General features: G+C 44.3%; 1 protein-coding gene across 1 annotated transcript; it reads right to left on the reverse strand.

Annotated features, from left to right (window-relative positions):
* Nucleotides 1-759: 759 nt before the first annotated feature.
* On the reverse strand, nucleotides 760-24,940 carry NLRP9 (NLR family pyrin domain containing 9). The gene is made up of 9 exons (XM_059045599.1): nucleotides 24,661-24,940; nucleotides 20,524-22,087; nucleotides 18,445-18,606; nucleotides 9,548-9,715; nucleotides 7,410-7,580; nucleotides 4,911-5,081; nucleotides 2,567-2,737; nucleotides 1,989-2,159; nucleotides 760-892 (listed from the first exon to the last, which is right to left on the reverse strand). Exons 1-9 carry the CDS (start codon nucleotides 24,938-24,940, stop codon nucleotides 760-762), a joined length of 2,991 nt encoding a protein of 996 aa, XP_058901582.1.
* Between the last annotated feature and the right edge of the window lie 60 nt (nucleotides 24,941-25,000).

Raw genomic sequence — 25,000 nt, forward strand, 5'->3', positions numbered from 1 at the left:
AATTAGCACAACATTGTAAATCAACTACACTTCAATAAAATAAATCTTTAAAATGTATTATACCCAAAAATAAAACTCTATATAGGGCCAGTAAGGCATTAATCATTTATTGTAGATGCAATAGAGAATTAGGCACTGTTTGATGATGACAGTGAGGTATTGATGTGTATTTTCAAAAGAAAACATTGAATTAAACTGTGTAGATACATTTGAAAAATACCGAATTTTTTAAAAAATGGAGTAGCATACGCTAAAGGATAAGTGGAGATCTGGAAATATACTTTTTTACTAAACCAGAAAACTGATGAAAACCAGATTTGGATAAACTAAAAATGAAAGGTCCTGTTGGGATATTAGATGTAGTGAATAAATTCTAAAATCTATAGATACATTCTAGCAGCAGTTCTATGTCGGAAGTGTCAGAGGATCGTGGTTCCTTCAAATCCAAGTTCCTACATCCCAAGACATCCGGTAAGAAAATAAAGTCACGCTTTCCCAAGTGTTTACCCATTTAATGTAGTTGTTCTTCTAAACATTGTGAGGCAGGATGGGAACTTTAAAGATGGGGCACAGAGGACTTCGGCACAAACGGCACCTCCCACAATCATAGTGCTAGAAGACTGTGAAGAAAGAGCTCTGAAATCACAGTGCCCACTGCCCTGGCGAACAATTTACAGGACAGGGTGTGTCAGGAAGGAGAAATGCCCATTGCGGCCAAGGGGAAGCCTTTCTGAGAAGATTACTTCAGGACGTTCCCTGTCACCCAAGCACACCCCTGATCCTGTGCTCAAAATCAATCCAGAGACTGTGTGAAATGGTCAGCTGGGGGTTCATCTCTTCTACCTCGGTCAGCAGCATCTCGATTTCCTCATCATATGAAGATTTATTCAGGCTGGGGAAATATAAGAAACAAAAAAGAGTGTTCTTGACTTGACCGAAGATGGTTGGCCTCTACACCCCAGTGGCCACTTCCTCTTCACTCTTTCCTAGAAATGGCTGGGAGAGTTGTACTGACTGCAAAGAAGGCACAAAACTTTCCTAGACGCTAGGAAAGGGAGGAAGAGGGGTGTGAACCATTTTGTTTATCCTCTGCAGGTCGTCGGGGTCCTGGCAAACGGAAGGCGTTCAAATATTCGCTCTACGGACATCAACTACACACGCTCTAAATGCAAACATAATGTTCCAAACCATAGTAACTGCTACCCTTGAGGAAATGTACTTCTGGGTGTAGACTCTGCTCAGTCCTTTACGGAACCCCTTCCAGCTGTGTTGGGGGTACATCTTTGCGGGCAAGGTTAAGTAGGAGATGGTGTTTATAGGAAAGCAATCATTCTTGCCTGGGGGTGATTTTGCCTCTCAGGGGACATTTGACAATGCCAGGAGCCTTTAAAAAAAGTTCAGGGAATGGATGTGATAGGCATTCTTTTTAAAAGTTAGTTAATTAAAATTTCAGTGAGATATAACTGACATACAATATTGTGTTAGGAGAAGGTGTGCAATGCATTGGTTTGCTACGTTTACATATTGCAGCATGATTACCACCATAGCGTTAACTAACACCTCTATCGTATCGCACAATCTCTCTTTTGATTGAACAATTGAAATCTTGTCTCTCAGCAATTCTGAAGTGTTTTGTTGTGTTTTGTTTTGTTTTGATTGGCTGCGTGGCTTGCAGGATCTCGGTTCCCTGACCACGGACTGAACCAGGGCCACGGCAGCGAAAACGCAGAGTCCTAACCACTAGACCACCAGGGAAGTCCCTGAAGTTTCCATGTTTGATCATGATGACCGGAGGGAGGTGTCCCGGGGACTGGAACATGTGGGCAGAGACCAGACATGCTACCGAACCTCCTGTGATGCATACGATCGCTCCGCATAGCAAAGAAATCTCCAGCCCAAGTGTGAAGCGTACCCACGCTGGGCACACCTAGGGCCGTCTAACCTCCCTCTGAGGTCACTCAGCACCGGGGGAAACCGTGCTCACTCACCCAAGCATCTGCAGGCCGCATTCCAGACTCATCAAGGCTTCACACAGCACCACCGCCCCATCACGGTCCACGCTCATCCATTCCAAGTTCACGCACCTCAGGGACTTGCAGAGAGTGAAAGCCAAGGCCAGGTCCTCACAACAGGCAGAGGTGAGCTCACACATCTCCAGCCTGCACGGGGAGACACCACCTCGAAATGCGGATTCCACGCCTCTGAGAGGAGACTTTACGATGTAGACGAGTCCTTCTCCCCTGGGGCACGTGTGGCAGCGTCTGCAGACATCTGACCCACGTGAGGAGAGCCACTCGCATCTCGTGGGTGGAGAAAGGCCAGAGATGCAGCTAAACGGCCCGCAACGCACAGGACAGTCCCCTGCCCCACCCAGCAAAGAACCACCCAGCCCCAGATGTCAGCCGTGCCAAGCGTGAGCGAACCCTGGCTTCACGGCTGGCATTTTCCTTATCAGATTGTTCCAGACACACTTGTTTTTAAATATGCTTCCCCTTCATCCCTCTAATCCTCTCGCTTTTCCTCTTCTTGAAGTAGGTAAGCTTTCCCAACGTCGGTGGACACTCACCCAAGAGTCTCTAATTTACACTTCGGATGCTTCAAAGCTTCACACAACCGTCTGACACCACCATCATATATCTTATTGTTCCCCAGTTTCAGGGTTTTTAGTTTTTCGCTGTGAATAAGAACAGCAGCGAGGTCCACACAGCACACAGAAGTGAAGTAACAGCCCATCAACCTGGAGAAAAAAAAATACACAAAATTCTCCTATACACGCAAATATATACGATCGTGAGGTCCAGTCTGGAATGGCTTCACTTATGTTCACTTATTCCTGTAAAGGTAGAAATACTCCAGTACTCCCAAGACGATGATGGTGGTAGAGATGAAACAACGTCTCCATTTCTCCACTTTCTTCACACCGCCCAGCACCCTGGCCTCCCTGAGCTTCTCCTGTGCTGCCTGGTCTCTCCCCCCAGGGCCTCTGCTCTCGCTGGTTGTCACGTCCTTGGTCCAAATACCAGCGGGGCTACCCCCTTCCTCCCTCCAAGTCTCTGTACAAATGGCACCTCGCTGAGGACTTCACTGAATATTTCATATTATGTCTCCTATGTATCTCCTGCCCGCAAGTTCATGATGCAGAGCCTCCATGTGACCCAGCAACCCCACTCCTGGGCTTAGATCTGGAGAAAACCATAGTTCAAAAGGATACAGGCAACCCTACGTTCATTGCAGCGACGTGGATGGACCTAGAGATTGTCATACTGAGCGAAGTTAGTCAGACAGAGAAAGACAAATATCAGATGGTATCGCTTATATGTGGAATCTAAAAAAAGGGTATATATGAACTTATCTACAAAAGTAGAGTTACAGTTGTATAGAACAAATTTATGGTTACCAGGGGGAAAAGAGGGGTGAGGGATAAATTGGGAGATTGGGATTGACATGTACACACTACTATATATAAAATAGATAACTAAGAAGGACCTACTGTCTAGCATAGGACCTCTACTCAATATTCTGTAACGACCTCTATGGGAATAGAAGATTAAAAAGAAGGGATATGGGCTTCCCCGGTGGCTCAGCGGTTGAGAGCCCGCCTGCCGATGCAGGGGACGCGGGTTCGTGCCCCGGTCCGGGAAGATCCCACGTGCTGCAGAGCGGCTGGGCCCGTGAGCCGTGGCCGCTGAGCCTGCGCGTCCGGAGCCTGGGCTCCGCAACGGGAGAGGCCATGGCGGTGAGAGGCCCGCGTACCACAAAAAAAAAAAAAAGTGGAATATGTATACGTGTCACTGATTCACTTTGCTGCACAGCAGAAACTAGCACAACATTGTAAATCAACTCTACTCCAATAAAAATTAATTTTAAATAGCCAATAGTGCTGATTGAGAAGCCAGCCATGATAGATGCACGTATGCACACATACTGGCAACTCCACACTGCCAGGCGTGTGCGAGCACGTGTGTGTATGTGTAGCTATGCGTGTGCGCCACTCCATGGGAACAGGGACGACCAAGGGTTTCATTTACCGATTTACCTTCTCGGCCCCGTAAAAGGAGCGACTGATCCCTACGCAGTGTCAGCTACTCACTGTGTGCTTCGGTGGGCCAGCCATTGATAACAGTGCTTTATGTGTGCTTTTCCCAGTGGTTGCCGCCATCTTTTTTTAAATGGAGGTATAGTTGCTTTACAGTGTTAGTTTTTGTTGTTGTTGTTGGTTTTTCTTTGCAGTACGTGGGCCTCTCACTGCTGTGGCCTCTCCCGTTGAGGAGCACAGGCTCCGGATGCGCAGGCTCAGCGGCCACGGCTCACGGGCCCAGCCGCTCCGCTGCACGTGGGATCCTCCCGGACCGGGGCGCGAACCCGCGTCCCCCGCATCGGCAGGCGGACTCTCAACCGCTGCGCCGCCAGGGAAGCCCTACAGTGTTAGTTTCTACTGTACAACGAAGTGGAGTTCCCTGTGCTCTACAGCAGGTTCTCGCTAGTTATCTATTTAATACATAGTAGTGTGTCTATGTCAGTCCCGATCTCCCAGTTCATCCCGCCACCCACCTCCATCTTGTGAGGTGGGAAATATAATTATCCTCATGTTACACTTGGGGAGAGGTGAGGAACCCTCACAAGTTCACACAGCTAGTTTAGGACACTCGGGGCTCCATTTCCAGTCTTTCCAAGGACAGAGACCCAACTCCAGAGTAGCAGGCCCTACCGAGTCCTGACAAGCCCTACAGTCAAGACACACAGCCATCAGCGAGCCCCAGAGATATCAGGTGGGGTAAACATGTAGCCTAGTTGTTTTTTTTTTTTTCTTCAGCAGACTCCATGCTTTTTCCCCCTTCCTGTTTCCTTCCCAGGATGCCAACAGCCAACAAGGAAACGCTGACATTCAAGCAAATCACAGCCAGACCTACCACAACTCCTGTAGGTTGCAGTTTGGGTGCTTCAGTGATTCACATAGAGTTATCACGCCATGATCTTCCAGGAAATTTAACCCCAGATCGAGAAAAGACAGGGATTTGTTGCACAGAAGCACCTGGGAGATGTGCTCGCAGGCTACAGAGGTGAGGCAACAGTACGTCAACCTGCAAAGACACACATACTTCATCCGTCCACCTACTTAAGCCCTAGAGGGTAATACTTTCATGCAACTCCATGTAAAAACTTTCTTGTACTCCCTGGTCGCTTAGAAAAATAGCAGGATTCAAATATGCAGCAGGTGTGGAAATACAGAAGGATGTAGACTACAGGGTCCCAAACTGGGGAACGGAGTCTCGGACCCCAGTTCCAAGTCAGATCACCACCAGCTGTTATGAACTTGGACAAAATCATCCCTTCTCTGTGACACAGTGTGCTTATTATTTATAGCAGCTGCACAACATCCTATTTCACATTTTTCTTTCAAAATGTGACTTTAAAAAATTTGCCGTTGTGAGTTCTTGTCTACTCGCTATTGGGAATTTAGAAAATAGAGGGAAGCATACGATACGAGTTGCAGCCGGGCAGATCAAGACTGAATGTGCCCTTGGAATATAGTTGGTTTGGCTGACGTTTCATGAGGAATTCTACACTTCTAGCTATCACACACAAGCCAGATACCTGGGCCTCCACAGCAGATGGTTACATGGCAAATAACAGGTGGAAGAGATCAGAAGCCCACCTTGGGTGGGGCAGACACGGTCCAGTTCACCTCACTCCCCCAGGCCCCCACCACCCACCGCCTCCCGTTACCGCCGTAGCCCCCTTCAGGGGCAACTCAGAACGTCACCTTTGTCAGTAAGAACACTCAAGTCTTTGATTAGCAAACACGACTCACTCATGGTGGTTTTCCCTTTCAGGTTTTGAATTTTTGAAATCAGACAATAGGCAACCGATTCATACTTCTTTTGATGAAATATGCTTTCTCCAACATTTAAAAAAAATTAAGACTTTAATGGTTGCATAATATAATCTCTGATGGTTCCGTGACCCTACAATTATACACTCCCTGAATCTCTGCATTTGTGTTTTTATACCTTCTGCCATTTTAAGTTATATGGAATTAACACCTTGCATCAAAAATTTCTGGAAGTTCTGAGGTTTATTATTAATAGACTTTTCATTGGTTTCTTGATTTATTAGTCAACTTACTTTGCAAAAAAAACACTTAGTGCTTTCGATCATACCATAAATTTGCCCATTTTGCAGAATTCTGGCCAAGTGGAATATATCTTTAAAATTTGTACTTCTGTTTAAAAGGGTATTAAACATTTAAATATTAAAAATGTTAACTACTAAAAATAGCTTGAACATTAGGGGATTGGGGTAAGGGCTATAAGAGAATTTTTGTGCTATTTTTCCAACTTTTCTGCAAGTCTAGTTTTTATTTTGAAACTAGTTCAAAATAAAAAAGTTTAAAAAAAATGGGTTGAACTTTTTTTTCTTTTAAAATTACTAGTGACTTTCTTGCATCTTTAGTAGTCTTTCATTTTTAAGGAATAAAGATTCAAGTTTAAAAACAAAAAAAAGTCAAATGATGTATTTGAAAGAACTCTTAGATAAACACAGCCCGTTTAAGTGACCAGTTATTGAATACACTTTAATTCTACTTATTGTATAATATCACGCAGGGTTTAATGGTCAAATCCTTTCATCTTCCAATATGTCATTTCTTTTGTACCTCTAAAGATTTTTCGGTCTAATCTGTATAGTGCAGTTTTTTCCTTATTTTTTTAGTAGTTTGGTTTTAATGTTTAATGTTCCTGGACCTTATTTTAGTTCTGATTTTCTCTTACAGTCTAAAAAGTCATCTGAGTAACAATATTCTCACCTTCTACAGTAAATACCACTTTGGGTGCATATGTGATACATAGGTCTATACACACGTACACACCTCTGCACGCATATACACACAAATAAACGTTTTGTTTCTAGACTACTTATTCACTTCCATAGACTTGGGTGTCCTTGCACCTGTACCCTACTTTAAGGCATTTTTTTATTTAGCACTAAGTTTCTCCCGTGGCCTCACTGGGTAAATAGAAAACCCCTCCTCTTGCCCCTAACAAGGAAGCAGTTTGTTTTATATCTTAGCAACAAGAAAGAAGTGGAGACATTGTTCCCAGCGATAACCTAGAACCTATGCAAGCCCTCATTGGCAAGTAATCAAATGAATTCCTTTTTCTTCATTATTTATACTGTCCCTCTCCCCAGCCCCCAGTACACCTACAGAGATATCCCTTTTCATGATAACCAAGATGTATGGGGTTCCAAATCAGACGCCAGGCATCTAAGGGCTAGTCTTACATCTCTTGAATTCAACCTCATGGCTCCTCTGTGGGGCGAATATTTGTATCCGCTCCATGTTGCTGGACGGTGCAGGTCTCCCCCCCCCCCCGCCTCCCCGAGGGCTCCCCTCCCCCACGCTGACTCACAGCATTGCCTCCAGGGCACAGGCTGGATCCTTCAGGGCTTCACACAACACCCTCACTCCTTCGTCCTTCAGGGGATTATCTACCAAGGAGAGGAGCTTCAGCTTCTTGTTATGGACGAGAACAGCGGCGATGTCCTCGCAGCCTTCGTCCGTGATGTCACATTTTCCCAGCCTACGCGAGAGACACGTGTGGTGGGATGACGTGTGCACGAGCGAGCCTGGACCACATCCGGGCTTCGAACCCCACACCTGCCAGTTCCAGGCTCTGTAAAAGCGCGGATGTGATTGTGTGACTTTCCTCGCGAACCCCTTGTTGCTTGAGGAAAGCGGTAAGTTAGGAAAACGCCTGAGCCTGGGCTTCTCAACACCGTGGACAGCCGTCCGCAGCGAAGGATGATCTGGACCTCAGTACGTCTGATTCCCTGATGATTTATCGTCTGTAGTTACACGGTGGAGAAACCCCGGTCTGAGCCTTAATGCAGCTTAAAAGAACATCTCCCGGGGCGAGAGCAGGTTTCCCAACCTCGGCACTGTCGACACGGTGCGGGCTACATCATTCCTCACTGCGGGGGCTTCCTGTGTGTTGTAGGGTGTTGAAGAGCCTTCCCGACCTCTCCCCACCAGATGTCTAGAGCAGCCTTCCCGTGTAAGCACGACCAGCAAACCTGTCTCCACAATTTACAAACACTAGTGACCTAGTCATTTAGAACAGCCTCCGCCCTAAAGTGCGGTTTCCATTAGCTCACCCCTCTTCTGTTGCAGCAGAAGTGAGTTCAGCTTTCTTTCCTGTTGCAATAGTCTGAACTCCTTCCTACTGCAAAATCTTTTTTTTTAATTAAAAAAAATTCTTTTTGATGTGGACCATCTTTAAAGTCTTTATTGAATCTGTTATAACATTCTCCCTGTTTTTTATGGGGTTTTTTTTGGCTTTTTGGAGCAAGGCATGTGGGATCTTAGTTCCCCGACTAGGGATCGAACCCACACCCCCCGCACTGGAAGGTGAAGTCTCAACCATCGGACCACCAGGGAAGTCCCGCGATAATCTTAAATGAAATCTTCCTTGCTATTTAAAAAAAGGTCTCTAGATATGGACACCTCCTAATGGAGGATGAAACTATCCTCTGTTGAGAATTATTGGGCTGGAGAGAACCTGATTTTGAGGACTTCCCACTCCCAATACCAAACTGAAGTCAGGAGCACAGCTGGTCTGCCCCCAAAGAAGCAAAGATTCTACCTATAAACTGTGTACAACCGACTCCTGGTTTCCTAGATCTGTTACCCAAGTCTTATGCTACCATGTAAAATGAAACACCCTATGCCAATGGCATAATGTCAAACAGGGCAAATACTAAGGAATTTTGTAAGCTCCCCCCTGAGTAGAGAGAGCTAGTGTCGAAGAAAACAATTGTTATGATATGGAAACAGGTAGAATGAGAAATAGGGTCACTAGCAAGCCTGTATGTTCAAACACCTCTTATGCATGGACCCTGTCTTTCCTGATGAAGCTTGACAGGTGAAATTAACCGAGGGTATGTGATTATCTATCATATTACTGGTGGAGAGAAGAGCGTATTCTCTTGGTCAGTTTAATGAGTTGTTTTTCTTTATTGCTACCTCTAGTACTCCGCTTTGTTCTTCCTGCTGAAAAACGGCTTGAGCCTGTTTAAGAAATCATCCAGTTAGGCTAAGGGCATCCCAGATAATTTTCAAGAGGAAGAAATGACTTTGGGCAAATCACTTTCCCTTCAGCCTCGACGTTATCATCTGCCAGATTACAAGATCACGCTTGTGATCATCCGTAAGCTTTCTCATTTTAAGTTTCTCTATCTTCAGGAAAAAGAAATTGGAGTTATGGTTTTGGTATGGTCGGTTGAGAGCAGAGCCAAGGAGAATCAGATAAGGTGTCCCTGAGGAGTAATTCAAGGGAGTACCAAAGAAGGGAAAGACGGGACAGACCTTCTGAGAGGAAGCCTTGCCCTTTAGAATCCACCCATCCTCATCTGACTAGGAGATCTACCGATACTGAGATGGAAGTGGTGAAATAAGTAAGAGGCAAAGACAGGAAGGAAAATGAGCATATTCGAACTGCAGAGTTCACACTGGAAAAATATATATGTCATGGACAACCCCAAGACTTACAGCAGTGCTTCTATGTTACACACTGGGTGTTTCAGCGTCTCACACAGCTGCTTGACGTCCGTATAGGAGAGGCCAGTGCCATAGAGGTTCAGGTATTTCAAATGAGGGTTATGAAGAATGGCCTTAAATAAGTCTAGGCTATTTGCAAGGTTCGAAGCAAAGTTATACCTGCAAAAGATGAGGAAATACGGTAACTCATGCAATGAAGTCCAAGCACAAAGCAAAATACCTGTTGCACAATTCTTCCTACTTTCCGTGCTTAGGCTCCCCAAATTTTTGGGGGGATATCTGGTTACTGCTGCCTAGAAATTCTCTCTGGGAGAATTTATCTGGTGTCTTCAGACGCCAGATGCTTAGATGGTGCCTGTTTCTCCCACTTCTGAATACTACCACAGATATTATAAGGGAAGAGAATCAAAGTTACCCCATATTAACCTCTAAGCACCATCAGGGGAGAAATACCATGTTTGTACCTCCTTGCGTCCTAGGCCTGGCTCGGTGTTTCCCATCCAATAGAGACACACATATTCAAATTACTGTGTGCCAAGCCTGACTCTTCCCCAAGGAAAGGCTCCACTCCTGTTTAAAAACTGAGATTGTTTTTAAAAGGAGACAATTTTTAACAGCTAAAATAAATAAAAAGGAGGCAATATATTGGGTCAGCCAAAAAGTTTGCTTGGGTTTTCTGTAAGATGTCCATCAACAGAGGAATGGATAAAGAAGATGTGGTACATATATACAGTGGGATATTCCTCAGCCATAAAAAGGAACGAAATAGGGGACTTCCCTGGTGGCGCAGTGGTTAAGAATCCACCTGCCAATGCAGGGGACAGAGGCTCAAGCCCTGGTCTGGAAGATCCCACACGCCGCGGAACAACTAAGCCAGGGCGCCACAACTACTGAGCCTGCGCTCTAGAGCCCGTGAGCCACAACTACTGAGTCCATGCGCCACAACTACTGAAGCCCACTTGCCTAGAGCCCGTGCTCCGCAACAAGAGAAGCCACCGCGATGAGAAGCCCGCGCACCGCAAAGAAGAGTACCCCCCGCTCGCTGCAACTAGAGAAAGCCCGTGCGCAGCAACGAAGACCCAACGCAGCCAAAAGTAAATAAATAAATAAATAAATTTTTAAAAGAAAAGGAACAAAATAGTACTAGTTGCAGAGACGTGGACAGACCTAGAGACTGTCATACAGAGTGAAGTCCGTCAGAGAGAGAAAAACAAATATTGTATAATATCGCTTATATGTGGAATCTAGAAAAATGGTACAGATTAACCTATTTGCCAAGCAGAAATAGAGACAGAGACGTAGAGAACAAACATGGTTACCAAGGAGGGAAGTGAGGGGGGATGAATTGGGACATTGGGATCGACATATATACACTAATATGTATAAAGTAGAGAACTAATGAGAACCTGCTGTAGAGCTCAGGGAACTCTATCCAGTGCTCTGTGGTGAGCTAAATGGGAAGGAAATCCAAAAAAGAGGGCATGTATGTTTCCGTATAGCTGATTCACTTTGCTGTGCGGTAGAAACTAACACAACATTGTAAAGTAACTACACTCCAATACAAAGTTTAAAAAATAAATAAATAGAATTACTAGTAGCTAAAAATAGAAAGTAAAAACTTGGGTTGAATTTATATTGAACATATGATCTACTATTGAAATTCATACTGAAATAAAATTTCTGAGTTTAAAAAAAAAGGTTTTTTTAAAGGAGACAATTTTTTTAAGTTAAAATAAAAAATAAAATAAATACAAAGGAGACGATATATTGGGTCAGCCAAGTTCGTTCAGGTTTTCTGTAAGATGTTACGGGAACACCCAAACGAAATGTTTAACCAACCCAATAGGTCATGGTTCAAGACTCAGCCTCCTGAGATAGAGAAAGCTGCATTGGAATACTTGCTTTTCTCCTGGATATTTTGCAAGTTTGGGCAAATTAACTTAATGGTGGAGTTTCTTCGTGAAACAAGTCGATAGGGTCATGATGGTTAAGAAATTAGAATTTGTTTTAGTGCCTGGAACATGATCAGGCTTTGATTTTTTAGTTGTTTTTTTCTTAAGATTTTTTTGGATATGGACCTTTTTATTCATTATTTTTTATTTGCACTTATTTTACTGATTTACTTATATATTTTTTCACCCATTTGTTTAGTAGGTTTATTATTATTATTTTTAACATCTTTATTGGAGTATAATTGCTTTACAATGGTGTGTTAGTTTCTGCTTTACAACAAAGTGAATCAGTTATACATACACATATGTTCCCATATCTCTTCCCTCTTGCGTCTCCCTCCCTCCCTATCCCACATTTGTTACAATATTCCTTCTTTTTTATGTTTTGGTTTTTCGGCCATGAGGCATGTGGGATCTTAGCTCCCTGACCAGGGATCGAACCTGCACCCGCACCCCCTGCACTGGAAGAAGTCTTAACCCCTGGACTGCCAGGGAAGTCCCAGGTTTTGATTTTTTTAATAACATATATTAAATGTATAATATATATATGTACTTTTCATAAATTTATATATGATTTATAAACACACGCCACACAGTGTGGCTCTCGGTGCCATGACCTCAGTGTACCCTGACTTCTCCCCTCCTAGTCGACTTTGAGAAACAACAAAGTCAGTATTCTGCCACGTTCAAGCACTAAAATGTGACTTATGCATTGGCCAGAGGTAAAAGACAGACGCGAGGGACACCACAGCCCCGAAGCCTTGTGGGAGCTCCGGGCAGAGCGATGCCCTAAACGCATGCGCAATAAGCAAAGGCACTTCCTGCCCGGAGATGGGTGGAGCCCAGGACAGCTGCGTGGGACTCGCAGGGAGGCGGGGCTCAGTGCGGTCAGGGCACGACAGGCTGGCCCGGCGAGCACGGAGAAGCGCTCCCTGGAAAGACAGGGAAGGCCTTGATTTGCCGGCGACACCTGTGAGAAACGGGGGCGCTGGCCGGCCCTCTGAGCCACCGATCGCACCGTGCTTCACGGACCGGGCAGCTGCCGTGGACTCGGACGCCAGGCCGGCAGTAAGCGTCGAGTCCGCGGACAGACGGTGGGAAAACAATCACAGGGGTGAACATCTAATCGATAACTGTCACCGTCTACATGATCAGCGCGGATCAGCAGCCTCTTGGAGAGGAGACAGACTGAAATGGAAGTGTCGACAGTAACGCAGTTTGCTGCGGGTTTTTTTTTTGCTTTCCTTAGAGTTAGGGGAAAAGTGAACAGAGCAAAAAACGGGGTAAGAAGGGGAGGAATAAATGGGAAGATTGGTACTGACACACACACACTACTATATAGAAAACAGATAACTAGTAAGGACCTACTGCGTAGCACAGGGAAGTCTACTCAATACTCTGTAATGGCCTATATGGGAAAAGAATGTTAAAAAAAGTGGATATATGTATGTGTATAACTGACTCACTTTGCTGTACACCTGAAACTAATACAACACTGTAAATCAACTATATGCCAATAAAAATTTTTTTTAAAAAGCAAGAAGAACAGAATCTCAACCATCAGCAACTTATAATGTTGGTGAACTAAGAATCATGCATCCTTGGAGCCAGGCTGATGGGTTCGACGCCTGGCTCCACCCCTGGCCCATGTGTGGGACCTTTGGGCATGTTTCTGAGCCCTCCCAGGCGGTGGTTTTCTACTGTGTACCAGCAGGTCCTGAGAATGCCCGCCTCGTTAAGTAATTAAAGGCATGTAATGAGCTAATACTGTAACAGTCGCCGGAAATGGTGAGTGCTACAGTGAGAGCTAAGTGGACATTTAGCCTCTTTGCCTGAGATTTAAAGAGCTCTTATTTTGATGGAGTAAGTGAATCAAACAACGGTTAGTGTAAAAACCTGACGCAATGAATAATCATTGATATAAAAATATTTTATAAGCTTGCTAATCTTCTCTTCACATTTTGTGTCCTAACTCTATAAAAATCTTAAGTTTATCTTGCCGATGTTAAAAGGGCTGGTTTCAAGTTTTACCTCCCTACTGAAACAGAGAGAAGCAATCCTAAACTTAAACACAAGCCTTCCCCCAAATTATTTTCTTTATTAATCATTTGTCAGTTCTAAGATTGAAAGGGCCCCAGTGAGAGCCACAAAAAGTAGGTTAAACAAAATTCCCACAGGGACCCATAATATTGAAATTTGTAAACTATTAGGGATAAGGAAGAAACCTAAACACTGCCAAACCCGAGGGTTTTTTTTAAAAGATGATCTATAACTGAAGAATGGAAAGGATCAATCTCTACATCTGCGAGTGAAATAATTCAGAGAAAGACACTATATGATCTCACAGCTATATGGGATCTTAGAAAGACACCAAACGTAAATAGTTGGCGGTTGCCAGAGATTGTGGGTTGGGAGGATGAAATGGTAGAAAGTGGTCAAAAGTTATAAACTTCCAGTTATAAGATAAATAAGTCCTGGGGGTCTAATGGTGACTATTGTTAACAACACTGTATTATATATTTGAAAGTTCCTAAGAGAGTAGATCTTTGAAGTTCTCATCCCAAGGAAAACAAAATTGTAACGACACGTGTAGGGCAATACACGTTAACTAAATAAACTTCTTGTGATCACTGCAATATGTACATGTATCAAATCATCACATTGTACCCCTAAAATGAATACAATGTTCTATGTCAATTACACCTTGATAAAAACTGGGGAAAAAAACCTACATCTGCAAAGCTGAATTTAAGGAAATTCCCTGGCGGTCCAGTGGTTAGGACTCTGTGCTTTCACTGACGAGGGCCTGGGTTCTATCCCTGGTTGGGGAACTAAAATCCCACAAGCCACATGGTGTGCCCCCCCGCAAAAAAAAAAAATTGTTTTTTTTTTTTTTAAAGATCTGATAGTGGGAAGCAGCTGCATTGCACAGGGAGATGAGCTCGGTGCTTTGTGACCACCTAGAGGGGTGGGATAGGGAGGGTGGGAGGGAGACACAAGAGGGAGCGATACGGGGATATATGTATACATACAGCTGATGCACTTTGTTATACAGCAGAAACTAACAACATTGTAAAGCAATTATACTCCAATAAAGATGCTCAACAAAAAGCTGAATTTAAGAAATAAATAGGGCTTCCCTGGTGGCACAGTGGATAAGAATCTGCCTGCTAATGCAGAGGACATGGGTTCGAGCCCTGGTCTGGGAAGATCCCACATGCCGCGGAGCAACTAAGCCCGTGAGCCACAACTACTGAGCCTGCGCGTGTAGAGCCTGTGCTCCACAACAAGAGAAAACACGACAATGAGAAGCCCATGCACCGCGATGAAGAGTAGCCCCCACTGGCCGCAACTAGAGAAAGCCCGTGCGCAGCAACGAAGACCCAACACACCCAATAAATAAATAAATTTTTTTAAAGAAATAAATAGAATTCAAAGAAACAAGGAAAAAAAGTTTTAATAATCAACATGTATTCGCATCATTAAAGGATACAGTTACAAGGGAGATGTTTTTAGACTCAAGTTTACTCAAACTTTGACTCAAATTTGCTCCTGGTAGAGACTCTTGGAAAAGCTCTTGGTATAGTGACATAGGATGAACAATGAATTCAGCTGGAAACAATGAGTCACGGGAGCAAGAATAAGCTAAGAAATTAGCAAATGTGTCTAAAAGAGGCACACGCTTTTCAGTAACAACCTGCTACCACATGGTATCTACATGGGAGGCAGATGGTACCAGGTGGGAAGTGGGTAGCAAAAGAAAGGAAAGGCATTCCAAGCGTGCTCCAGGCGAAAGATAGAGCTACTTACTGACTCAAGATCTTCTCACTTCAAAGAGCCGTCCTTAATCTCTGCGATCACGCCAATCTACCTGGTCATTCTCTTCACTGGACAAATACTTGAGTTCCAACTAGACGCCAGGGTGCTGGGTGTATACAGACACGAACATGGCAGTCCAGGACCCAGAACCCAGAGCTTACCTTCTGCTTGGAGGCAGTTACAACAGAAGAGTGGCAATTTCATAACTAGTACTGAAATCAAACATAGGATGAGGTTCTAGAGTGGCTGGGCTGGGGGTCCGGGCTGCTTAACTCGGGGGAGGGGAGGTCAGAGAAGGCATTTGGAAGAGCTTGCCTGGTGAAAGTCTAAGGAAAGACTGACCGGAAGGGAGAGAAGCTGGAACAAACGTTCTGAGTCAGGAATGAGCTCGGTCAGGGATTTGAAAGAAAGATAAGGTCCGTGAGCCACACCATACTATGGGGAAGCAGGTGAAGGATAAACCAGAGAGAAGGAAGGGAAAAGCTCAGATTCTGAATATTTTCCAAATGACGGGAAATCATGAAAAAGACTTCAAGGCATAATTTATTATCTTAAAACAATTTCTCCACCTCCTAGAGTAGTGAAAATAAAAACAAAAGTAAACAAATGGGATCTAATTAAACTTGAAAGCTTCTGCCCAGCAAAGGAAACCATAAGCAAAAAGACAACCCTCAGGATGGAAGAAAATATTTGCAAACAAAGCAACCGACAAAGGTTTAATCTGCAAAATATACAAACAGCCACAGAGCTCAATATCAAAAAAACAAACCACCCAATCAAAAAATAGGCAGAAGATCTAAATAGACATTTCTCCAAAGAAGACATACAGATGGCCAAGAAACACATGAAAAGATGCTCAACATCACTAATCATTAGAGAAATGCACATCAAGATTACAATGAGGTATCACCTCACACCAGTCAGAATGGCCATCATCAAAAAATCTACAAACAACAAATGCTGGAGAGGGTGTGGAGAAAAAGGAATCCTCTTGCACTGTTGGTGGGAATGTGAATCGGTACAGCCACTGTGGAGAACAGTATGGAGGTTCCTTAAAAAACTACAAATAGAGCTACCGTATGACTCAGCAGTCCCACTCGTGGGCATATATTTGGAGAAAAACATAATTCGAAAAGATACATGCACCCCAATGTTCACAGCAGCACTATTTACAATAGCCAGGACATGGAAGCAACCTAAATGTCTATCAGCAGAGGAGGGGATAAAGAAGATGTGGAACACATATACAGGGGAATATTCCTCAGCCATAAAAAAGAATGAAATAACGCCATTTGCAGCAACATGGATGGACCTAGAGATGATCATACCAAGTGAAGTAAGTCAGACAGAGAAAGACAAATATTATATGTGGGATCTTTTTAAAAAATGATACAAATGAACTTATTTACAAAACAGAAACGGACTCACAGACTTAGAAAACAAACTTATGGTCACCAAAGGGGAAAGGTGTGGGGGGGGGGGATAAATTAGGAGCTTGGGATTAACATACACACACTACTATATATAAAATAGATCACCAACAGGGACCTACTCTATAGCACAGGGAACTCTACTCAGTATTCTGTAATAATCTATACGGGAAAAGAATCTGAAAAAGAGTGACTATATGTATACGTATAACTGAATGACTTTGCTGTACACCTGAAACTAACAAAACATTGTGAATCAACTCTACTCAAATATAAAATAAAAATTAAATTTTAAAAATTTACATAGAAAAAAAAAAGTATTTCTGTACATAAATGCAGTCTTTCCACTAGAGAAACACCTCCTTTCCCTGACTACCTACCTTTGATAAAAAAGCATTCTTTTTACCCTAAAAAAAAATAGTATCGGATGTGGTGCTCCAAGGACAAAGCTTGATGCTGTCTGAAGAAGTGTCAGCGTCACACCCCCCACCGGCCTCTTAATCGCCCTCCCCACCAAGATGCGAGGGTTATGAAATTCCTGAGCCCACCTGGGTGACGGGACCTGTCCCAAATAAGGAAAGGCGTCCGGCCTGTCCCACTCCCAGCCTATAGAAGGAAGCTATATGTGCCTCGAGCAATCAGTAAACGAGATTTTCACCTGGGACCATTCCTTTGTCTTCTGGCTACAAAAACTGATCAATAGCACATGTTCAGGCTCGACTCTCCCAGGCTCCTGGGAAGTCCGCCTGCTGTTCTGGTAGCAAGCCCTCCCTCTAATAAATTCTGTCTTCCTTACATCCTGCCTTGTGTCCAACCCGCTTTGGACCACGACATCAGAGACGCGCTGTGAGCTTCTCTGTGCTTCTGGTACATGTTTTGTAAAAAGGTGATGACGAGATTGTTATGAGGGTCAAAAGACAAAGGAGAAAATACATATCAAGCAACCATCTCTGTGCCAAGGAAGTGTTCTATACATGTTACCTATTCTCTGTGCTATTCTTCTTATTCTTCTCCTTTATGAACTTAAGGCTCTTTTCCCACCTGTCCTCAGCACCCTCCTCCTGCGTTACCCGGGAAACATCTATTCTCAGTCCATCAGCACCCAAGCAAACATCACCAGCCACCGGGACCGTTCCCTCTTAGGTTCCCCAAGCAAGTTTTATCGTATACGTCACTATAGTTAAAACATTTGTTGCAGAGAAACCGAAACGGGGGCCACAGTTCAAACACATCCCTACACCAAAACACATGCAGTCTTGTAACCCAAAGGAAAAACCGATTTCCCCGAAAGGCCGATTCTGCTTCTTAAACAAACTTAAGATTTCTCCAAGTCAGCATGAACTTGCAACTCCCCAGCTAACTGGCTGTGCACAAGTGAGCTGATGCCATGGGAAGGAAGGTATAGTTCTAGGGACCACTCACAGCAGGAAAAAATAAAATGTCCTTTCTCATCCAGGCTTTGTAACCTGAGCCATAGCTGCTGGGAACTGAGCTTCGTGACCACGTTTGGTTTTTCTCCCTGTTTGTCCACAGTTTGTATCTCACTCAGTAAAACATCTGAGTCAAGGAAAGCACTCAGCATTTTCTTTTGAAACACTGGACTGTAGCTTGGGTTTTCAAAAGAAGCCAGAGTAGAAAGAATGACACCCTGCTATTGACTTAAAGAATAGGTGAAGATCCGACTTACACGAACTTCTGGAGTTTACAGACAGGCTGAGCCAGCGTCCTGCAGAGAATCGCCAGGGAGGCCTTGTCAAACTGACAGTTGTCCAAATCTAACATCTGCAAGTTCTCGCTGGCAGTAAATGCTGAGCAGAGATCCCGCCAGAGGGAGAGCTTCTCGATGGCACTACAGGAAGACAAGCACCGTGATTCTTCCGTGGCTCAATTCAACTAGTTCCTGAAAAAACTAAGAACAGAGCTAGCATGTGATCCAGCAATCCCACTCCTGGGCATATATCTGGAGAAAACCATGGTTCAAAAGGACACAGGCACCCCAGTGTTCATTGCAGCAATGTTTACAATAGCCAGGATGTGGAAGCAACCTAGATGTCCACTGACAGATGAACGGATAAAGAAGATGTGGTCCAGGGACTTCCCTGGTGGCCCAGTGGGTAAGAATCTGCACCTCCAATGCAGGGCACTCAGGTTCGATCCCTGGTCGAGGAACTAGATCCCACATGCATGCCACAACTAAGAGTTTGTTGCTGCAACTAAGACTCCACATGCCACAACTAAGAGGCCCACAGGCTACAACTAAAGATCCTGCATGCTGCAACTAAACATGTCACAGTGAAGATCCCACGTGCCACAAACTAAGACCTGGCACAGCCTAAATAAATAAATGGTTTTTTTAAAAAAAAGCTATTCAGGGCTTCCCTGGCGGCGCAGTGGTTGAGAGTCCACCTGCCAGTGAAGGGGACGCGGGTTTGTGCCCCGGTCCGGGAAGATCCCACGTGCCGCGGAGCGGCTGGGCCCGTGAGCCGTGGCCGCTGAGCCTGTGCATCCAGAGCCTGTGCTCCACAAGGGGGGAGAGGCCACAACAGTGAGAGGCCCGTGTACCGCAAAAAAAAAAAAAAAAAAAAAAAAAAGCTATTCATATTTTTTAAAAAAAGATATGGTCCATATATGCAATGGAATATTACTCAGCCATAAAAAAGAATGAAATAATACCATTTGCAGCCACACAGATGGACCTAGAGATGATCATACTAAGTGAAGTAAGTCAAAGAAAGACAAATATTATATGATATCACCTATATGCAGAATCTTTAAAAAAAATGATACAAATGAACTTATTACAAAACAGAAACAGAAAAAAAAACAAACAGAAACAGACTCAACAGGCTTAGAAAACAAACTTATGGTCACCCAAGGGGAAAGGTGGGGAGGGGATAAAGTAGGAGTTTGGGACTGACATATACACACTACTATATATAAAATAGATCACCAATAAGGACCTACTGCATAGCACAGGGAATTCTGCTCAATATTCTGTAATAACCTAAATGGGAAAAGAATTTGAAAAAGAATAGATACATGTATATGTATAACTGAATCGCTTTGCTGTACACCTGAAATGAACAAAACGTTGTTAATCAACTATACTCCAGTACAAAATAAAATTTTTTAAAAAAAGAATGCAGGTTAAAAAACCCCAAAAAAGACATTTTCAACACAGGAGAATACCATTCCCAGAGGCCCTCAAAGCTGACAGACAGTCCAGCCTGAACAGAGAGAGGAACAGTCAGGTGCACTGAGTCAACATGCATGGTGGTCAAAGAAGTGAGCCGTGGGCTCCCCTGGTGGCACAGTGGTGGAGAGTCCGCCTGCCGATGCAGGGGACGCGGGTTCGCGCCCCGGTCCGGGAGGATCCCACGTGCCGCGGAGTGGCTGGGCCCGTGAGCCGTGGCCGCTGCGCCTGCGCGTCCGGAGCCTGTGCTCCGCAGCGGGAGAGGCCACAGCGGTGAGAGGCCCGCGTACCGCAAAAAAAAAAAAAAGGCTTACCTTTCAACTTGACATTGGCCCTATGAAGACATTTACCCCTGATTATACAGCCGGAAATACTTAAGAAACACAGTTCATGGCCACAGAGCTAGCAAATGGCAGTATAAGAATGCAAATCAATGTCTTTTTGACTGCAAAAGCCATGTTTTTAGGTACAAAACTACAATGATTTATGAAATCCCCACTGGGGGTTGGAGCGAGCTAAATATAAACATGGTGTGTGTGTCGTTAGAGGGAGAGAAGTAATAGACGGACTCACTTTGGCGTAGATCCAGATTCATCGGGAAAGACATTTTCTATACACAGGTGAAATTTCTGCAGACTTTGGCAATGTTTCAGACAGAATGCAGATACTGTCAATTCTTCAATGGTACCAATATAAATGTCAATCTCTTTGAAGAAATTCATCACTTGGATTACAAATTCTTGGTCCTGGGTCTCAAACAAACAATTGAACAATTCCTGGAAACTCACCACGATCTTACTGGGGTGACACTGACTTAAAGTTTCAAGGCTTTGGGTTATTTCCTGCTTTACGTCTGCGGACAGTGGGAAACCGAAAGCCGTCTCCAGCATGTGTGTTATTTTTTCGGTTGAAAATGCAAACAGGAATATCCCCATCCAGGACAAGCGGGAGTAGGCTTCGCTCAGGGCCGCTCTCACAAACTCGGTCACCTTTCCGACGACTGGGTGAGGATGGTCCTTGGGTCGCTTGAACAGATAGAAGAGGGCGGCACAAAATTCTTGCATACACGTATGGATGAAGGTCAAGCGCTTACCGCTCCTCTGAAGGAGTCTCATGGCCACCCACATGGAGGCGTCGGATTCAGACACCCCGTTCCTCCTGAGATCCCCAGGGCAAAACAGAAACGTGCGAGTCCACATGCCCTCCGCAGCCAAGGTACACAGGCTTTGCAGTCGGGTTCTGTTCTGCTTGGGTGGGCAATTCCCACTTGCTGCTTTGAATATGTTCATCAAGAAGGACGCATACAAACAAGTGATGCTTTCGGAGGCAATCTCCAGGTCTTCTCCTCTCTCCAGCTGCCACTTCAAGCAAGTACACACCAACCAGCAAACAAACGGACTCTTGCACAGGACAAACAGCGGTCTCTTCTCTCTCACAAAACTGAAGGCTCTGGAGGATTTATTCTTTTCGCGGAAGTAATGGGAGAAATACAGCTTCCTTTGGCGTTCAGAGAATCCCGGGAGAAATATGCATTTTGTCTGACGCAACAAGAAATAATTTCTTTTCATACCCATCTTTCCCAGGGCGATAAGCAGAGAGGATTCTGGGAGCAGCTGTTTGTGCAGCAAGCTGGTCAGGACGGCCTGCGTTGGCCGCCGCTGGTCCCAGGCGCGGCACAGGTCAGCGTCAAGCGTCAAGTCAAATTTCAGCTCCTCCAGGCCATCCAGGATGAACAGGATTCTCTCTGGCTGGGACAAAACGTCTTCGATGGGCTCTGAAGACTCAGGCCAGTCCCTGGAGATGAGCTCCACGAGGCTCGTGTCTGTAACACTGTTCATTTCACTGCCTTTGAGGAAGAAGACAAATGAGAACCTGTCCCTCCACAGGTTACCCTCCGCCCATTCCAGCATCGCTTTTCTCAAAAGGGTCGTTTTTCCGACTCCTTCAGGACCTTGCAAGATCACAGTGGGTGAGGGGTTTCCAGGCTCGTGTGCACTAAGGTAGACAGCATTCAGCTGTTCAAATTCATTCTTCGTGGTTTCTTTGTAGAAACCCTCAGGGACTTGAAGGCAGGTCTCCTTTTCCCATATGACTCGGAATTTTTTCTTCATGTGGTTTCTATATGGGTTTAGCTTATCTGAGTTAACAGGGACAGAATACAAGACAATTAAAAAATACACTCCAGGGCTTCCCTGGTGGCGCAGTCGTTAAGAATCCACCTGCCAATGCAGGGGACACGGGTTCAATCCCTGGGCCGGGAAGATCCCGCATGCTGCACAGCAACTAACCCCATGCGCCACAGCTACTGAGCCCGCGTGCCACAACTACTGAAGCCCACACGCCTACAGCCCGTGCTCCACAACAAGAGAAGCCACCACAATGAGCAGCCCGCGCACCGCAACGAAGAGTAGCCCCCGCTCGCCGCGACTAGAGAAAAGCCCGCACGCGGCAACGGAGACCCAACGCAGCCAAAAATAAAATAAATTTAACTAAATTTAAAATATGAAAGAAAAGAAACATATGCATGTATGCACATGCTTGGCCATGAAAATAAACAGTAACTCAAAGCCCTTATTTTAAAATAAAATACACTCCACCCTTGGGACTCAGAATGACCCCTACAGATTTACTCACACACACATGCCAAGACTGATGTCTATGCCCACATGGGACCAGGCTCCTGAACTCACTTTTGTTAAGACCCAAATCTATGTGAATTCATGTCCGTGGAAACACCTGATCAAGATTGGAAGCCCATCTCAGAGCTACAGGCTACACGAGCTGTGACTACTTGGGGATTACATTTCAAACTAGAAGAGGGGTGCCAGCTCCCCAGTCAAGAATTCATAAGCACTACTATTTATTTACTGAGGGCCGCCCAGGAACTGGGGCTGAGAAAGACGTCACTGCTACTTCATCTTCCGTTTCTTCAACAACCCATTAAGATTCATTCTATGCCCACTTTACAGAAAAGTGCTGAGAGTTTACGTTACTTGGCTAATTCGGTTAATGAACAGATACTAGCGTCACGCATTTGTCTCAGTTGTCTGACTTGAAATCATAAGGTCTAGACTATTTCTGTTAAGACCATGCTGATTAATGCAAGACCATGCAAGTTAATTTCAGAAATGCACCCTTGAACCATCATTCTTTCAACCTGCCCTTATTACGTAGCTTCCATGTTCAAGGCTACGCACTAGGGGAGATAAACAAATTACAAATATAGACGAGGACCATACCCTGCGTTGAAGAAATATGAACTACAGTAGGTGAGGCCTTTCTGCATGTCTTCTGAGCAAAGGGCATTGCTAGTTTTGTTTAAGTATGTGTGACTAGGAAAAGAGCCTTGGAAATTAGAGAGCCTTTCTCTCTCTGGGACAGAGGAAGATTTGTATATAAAAATGGGTGATTTCAGGGAGGGGGAGGGGTAAATTAGGAGTTTGGGGTTAACATATACACACTGCTATGTATAAAATAAATACCCAGCAAGGACCTACTGTATAGTACTGGAAACTATACTCAATATTTTGTAATAACCTATAAGAGAAAAGAATATGAAAAAGAATATATATATGTGTATGTATTTTATATATATATATATATAGGAATGGCTGAATCACTTTGCTGTACACCTGAAACACAACATTATAAATCAACTATACTTCAATTTAAAAAATCATAATAAGGCCATGAAAACAGATGAGTGAGAGAATCTTGAGAGCAGAAATATAAAATATATAGAAATGCCAGGAGAGCTTCTATGGTCATGAACTCCAGTTTGAGGTGAAACACTCAAAAATAACTAAGGACATATATAAAGAGAAAAAAAATTTAATGGATGATTTGTCTCATATTTTGTCACTTTTTTTTTTTTTGGCCGGGATTTACAACTCAACTGATCTTATTTTCTGAGGGGAGACAAAATGGTGTATCCACCCAGAGGAGGATGTCAAGCGATCAATGAGACAAAAATAACTGGTTTGGGTCAGCTCTGTCCCTTTTGGAAAAGTCTTCTAACATGAGGAGACACCGTTTGATCTGCATTTTTTTTTTCACTTGTAAACCTCAGAGTCGTGGTAAGAATGAAAAGACATGATGCATAAAAAGTTCTTCCTATAGCACCAGGGGTGTATGTTCTCTATAATTATTTCCTCATCTTAGGACTCTGCCCAGTCTTTTGTGCAGGTCTGGTCAAAAGGATGTGACCTACATGGGGAAGGAATCTAAAAAAGAGGGGATATGTGTATATATTACTGAGTCACTTTGCTGTACAGCAGAAACTAACACAACTTTGTAAATCAACTCTACTCCAATAAAAAGAAAGTTTGCATAAATTTTTTTAAAAAGCATGGGCAGCAACCATAATGGAATTCCATCTCAGCAGTCCTGGTTGTGCAGACACTAAGTCCCGGGTCACCTCCTCGAATAGCATTGACTCAGCTCGGAACGGAAAAATGGAGAGCAGACACTTAGACGAACGATTTGCCTCAGGACGCTACGCATCCACAGTCCATCACTGGCCCATGAATGACCAGAGTTGGCTTGCAATTCTTCTACTATTTCCGAGCGTCCTACTGGCCTATACACATTCTCAACTGATGGAGGCATGGCCAGTAACACAATAACAATGTGACCTTCATTATTAGAAGCTCCCAGTAAACCAACCTTCCCCCAAGGGTCCCTGCGCTGCACCCCTCTCATGACACTTACGTCTGATCTCGTCCCGAGCCTTTGTCCAGAGATCTCCCCGCTGGATCAGTAGAAAGAGACTCAGGGTCACATCCCACGCCAGTTTTCCTGGGTAGTGCTCGCTCAACAGCTTTGATAGAGTTTCTCGTGAAGCCTTCTTTAGCTCGGTCCATGGGATTGGCTTGAGTTTGAATTTCAGAGGTTCTTGCTTGAGCAGCTCCTTAAATTTCCAGAACTCTTCCTTTTTGAGCTCCTCCAGGTACCACAACAAGCCAAAGTCAGAAAAAAAAGATTCAGCCATCTCGTCACAGGATTGTGGAGCTTGGACTTCTCCAGTGGGGTGGGGGGAGGATCCTCAAAA

This window comes from Kogia breviceps, chromosome 18 (assembly GCF_026419965.1).
Source record: "Kogia breviceps isolate mKogBre1 chromosome 18, mKogBre1 haplotype 1, whole genome shotgun sequence".
Lineage (NCBI taxonomy): Eukaryota > Metazoa > Chordata > Mammalia > Artiodactyla > Physeteridae > Kogia > Kogia breviceps.

Coding starts and splice junctions, on each gene's coding strand:
- NLRP9 (XM_059045599.1), bottom strand. CDS start 24,940: ATGGCTGAATCTTTTTTTTCTGACTTTGGCTTGTTGTGGTACCTGGAG. Junction 22,088..24,660: donor GGCTCGGGACGAGATCAGAC/GTAAGTGTCATG, acceptor CTGTTAACTCAG/ATAAGCTAAACCCATATAGA. Junction 7,581..9,547: donor TGTAACATAGAAGCACTGCT/GTAAGTCTTGGG, acceptor TCTCTCGCGTAG/GCTGGGAAAATGTGACATCA.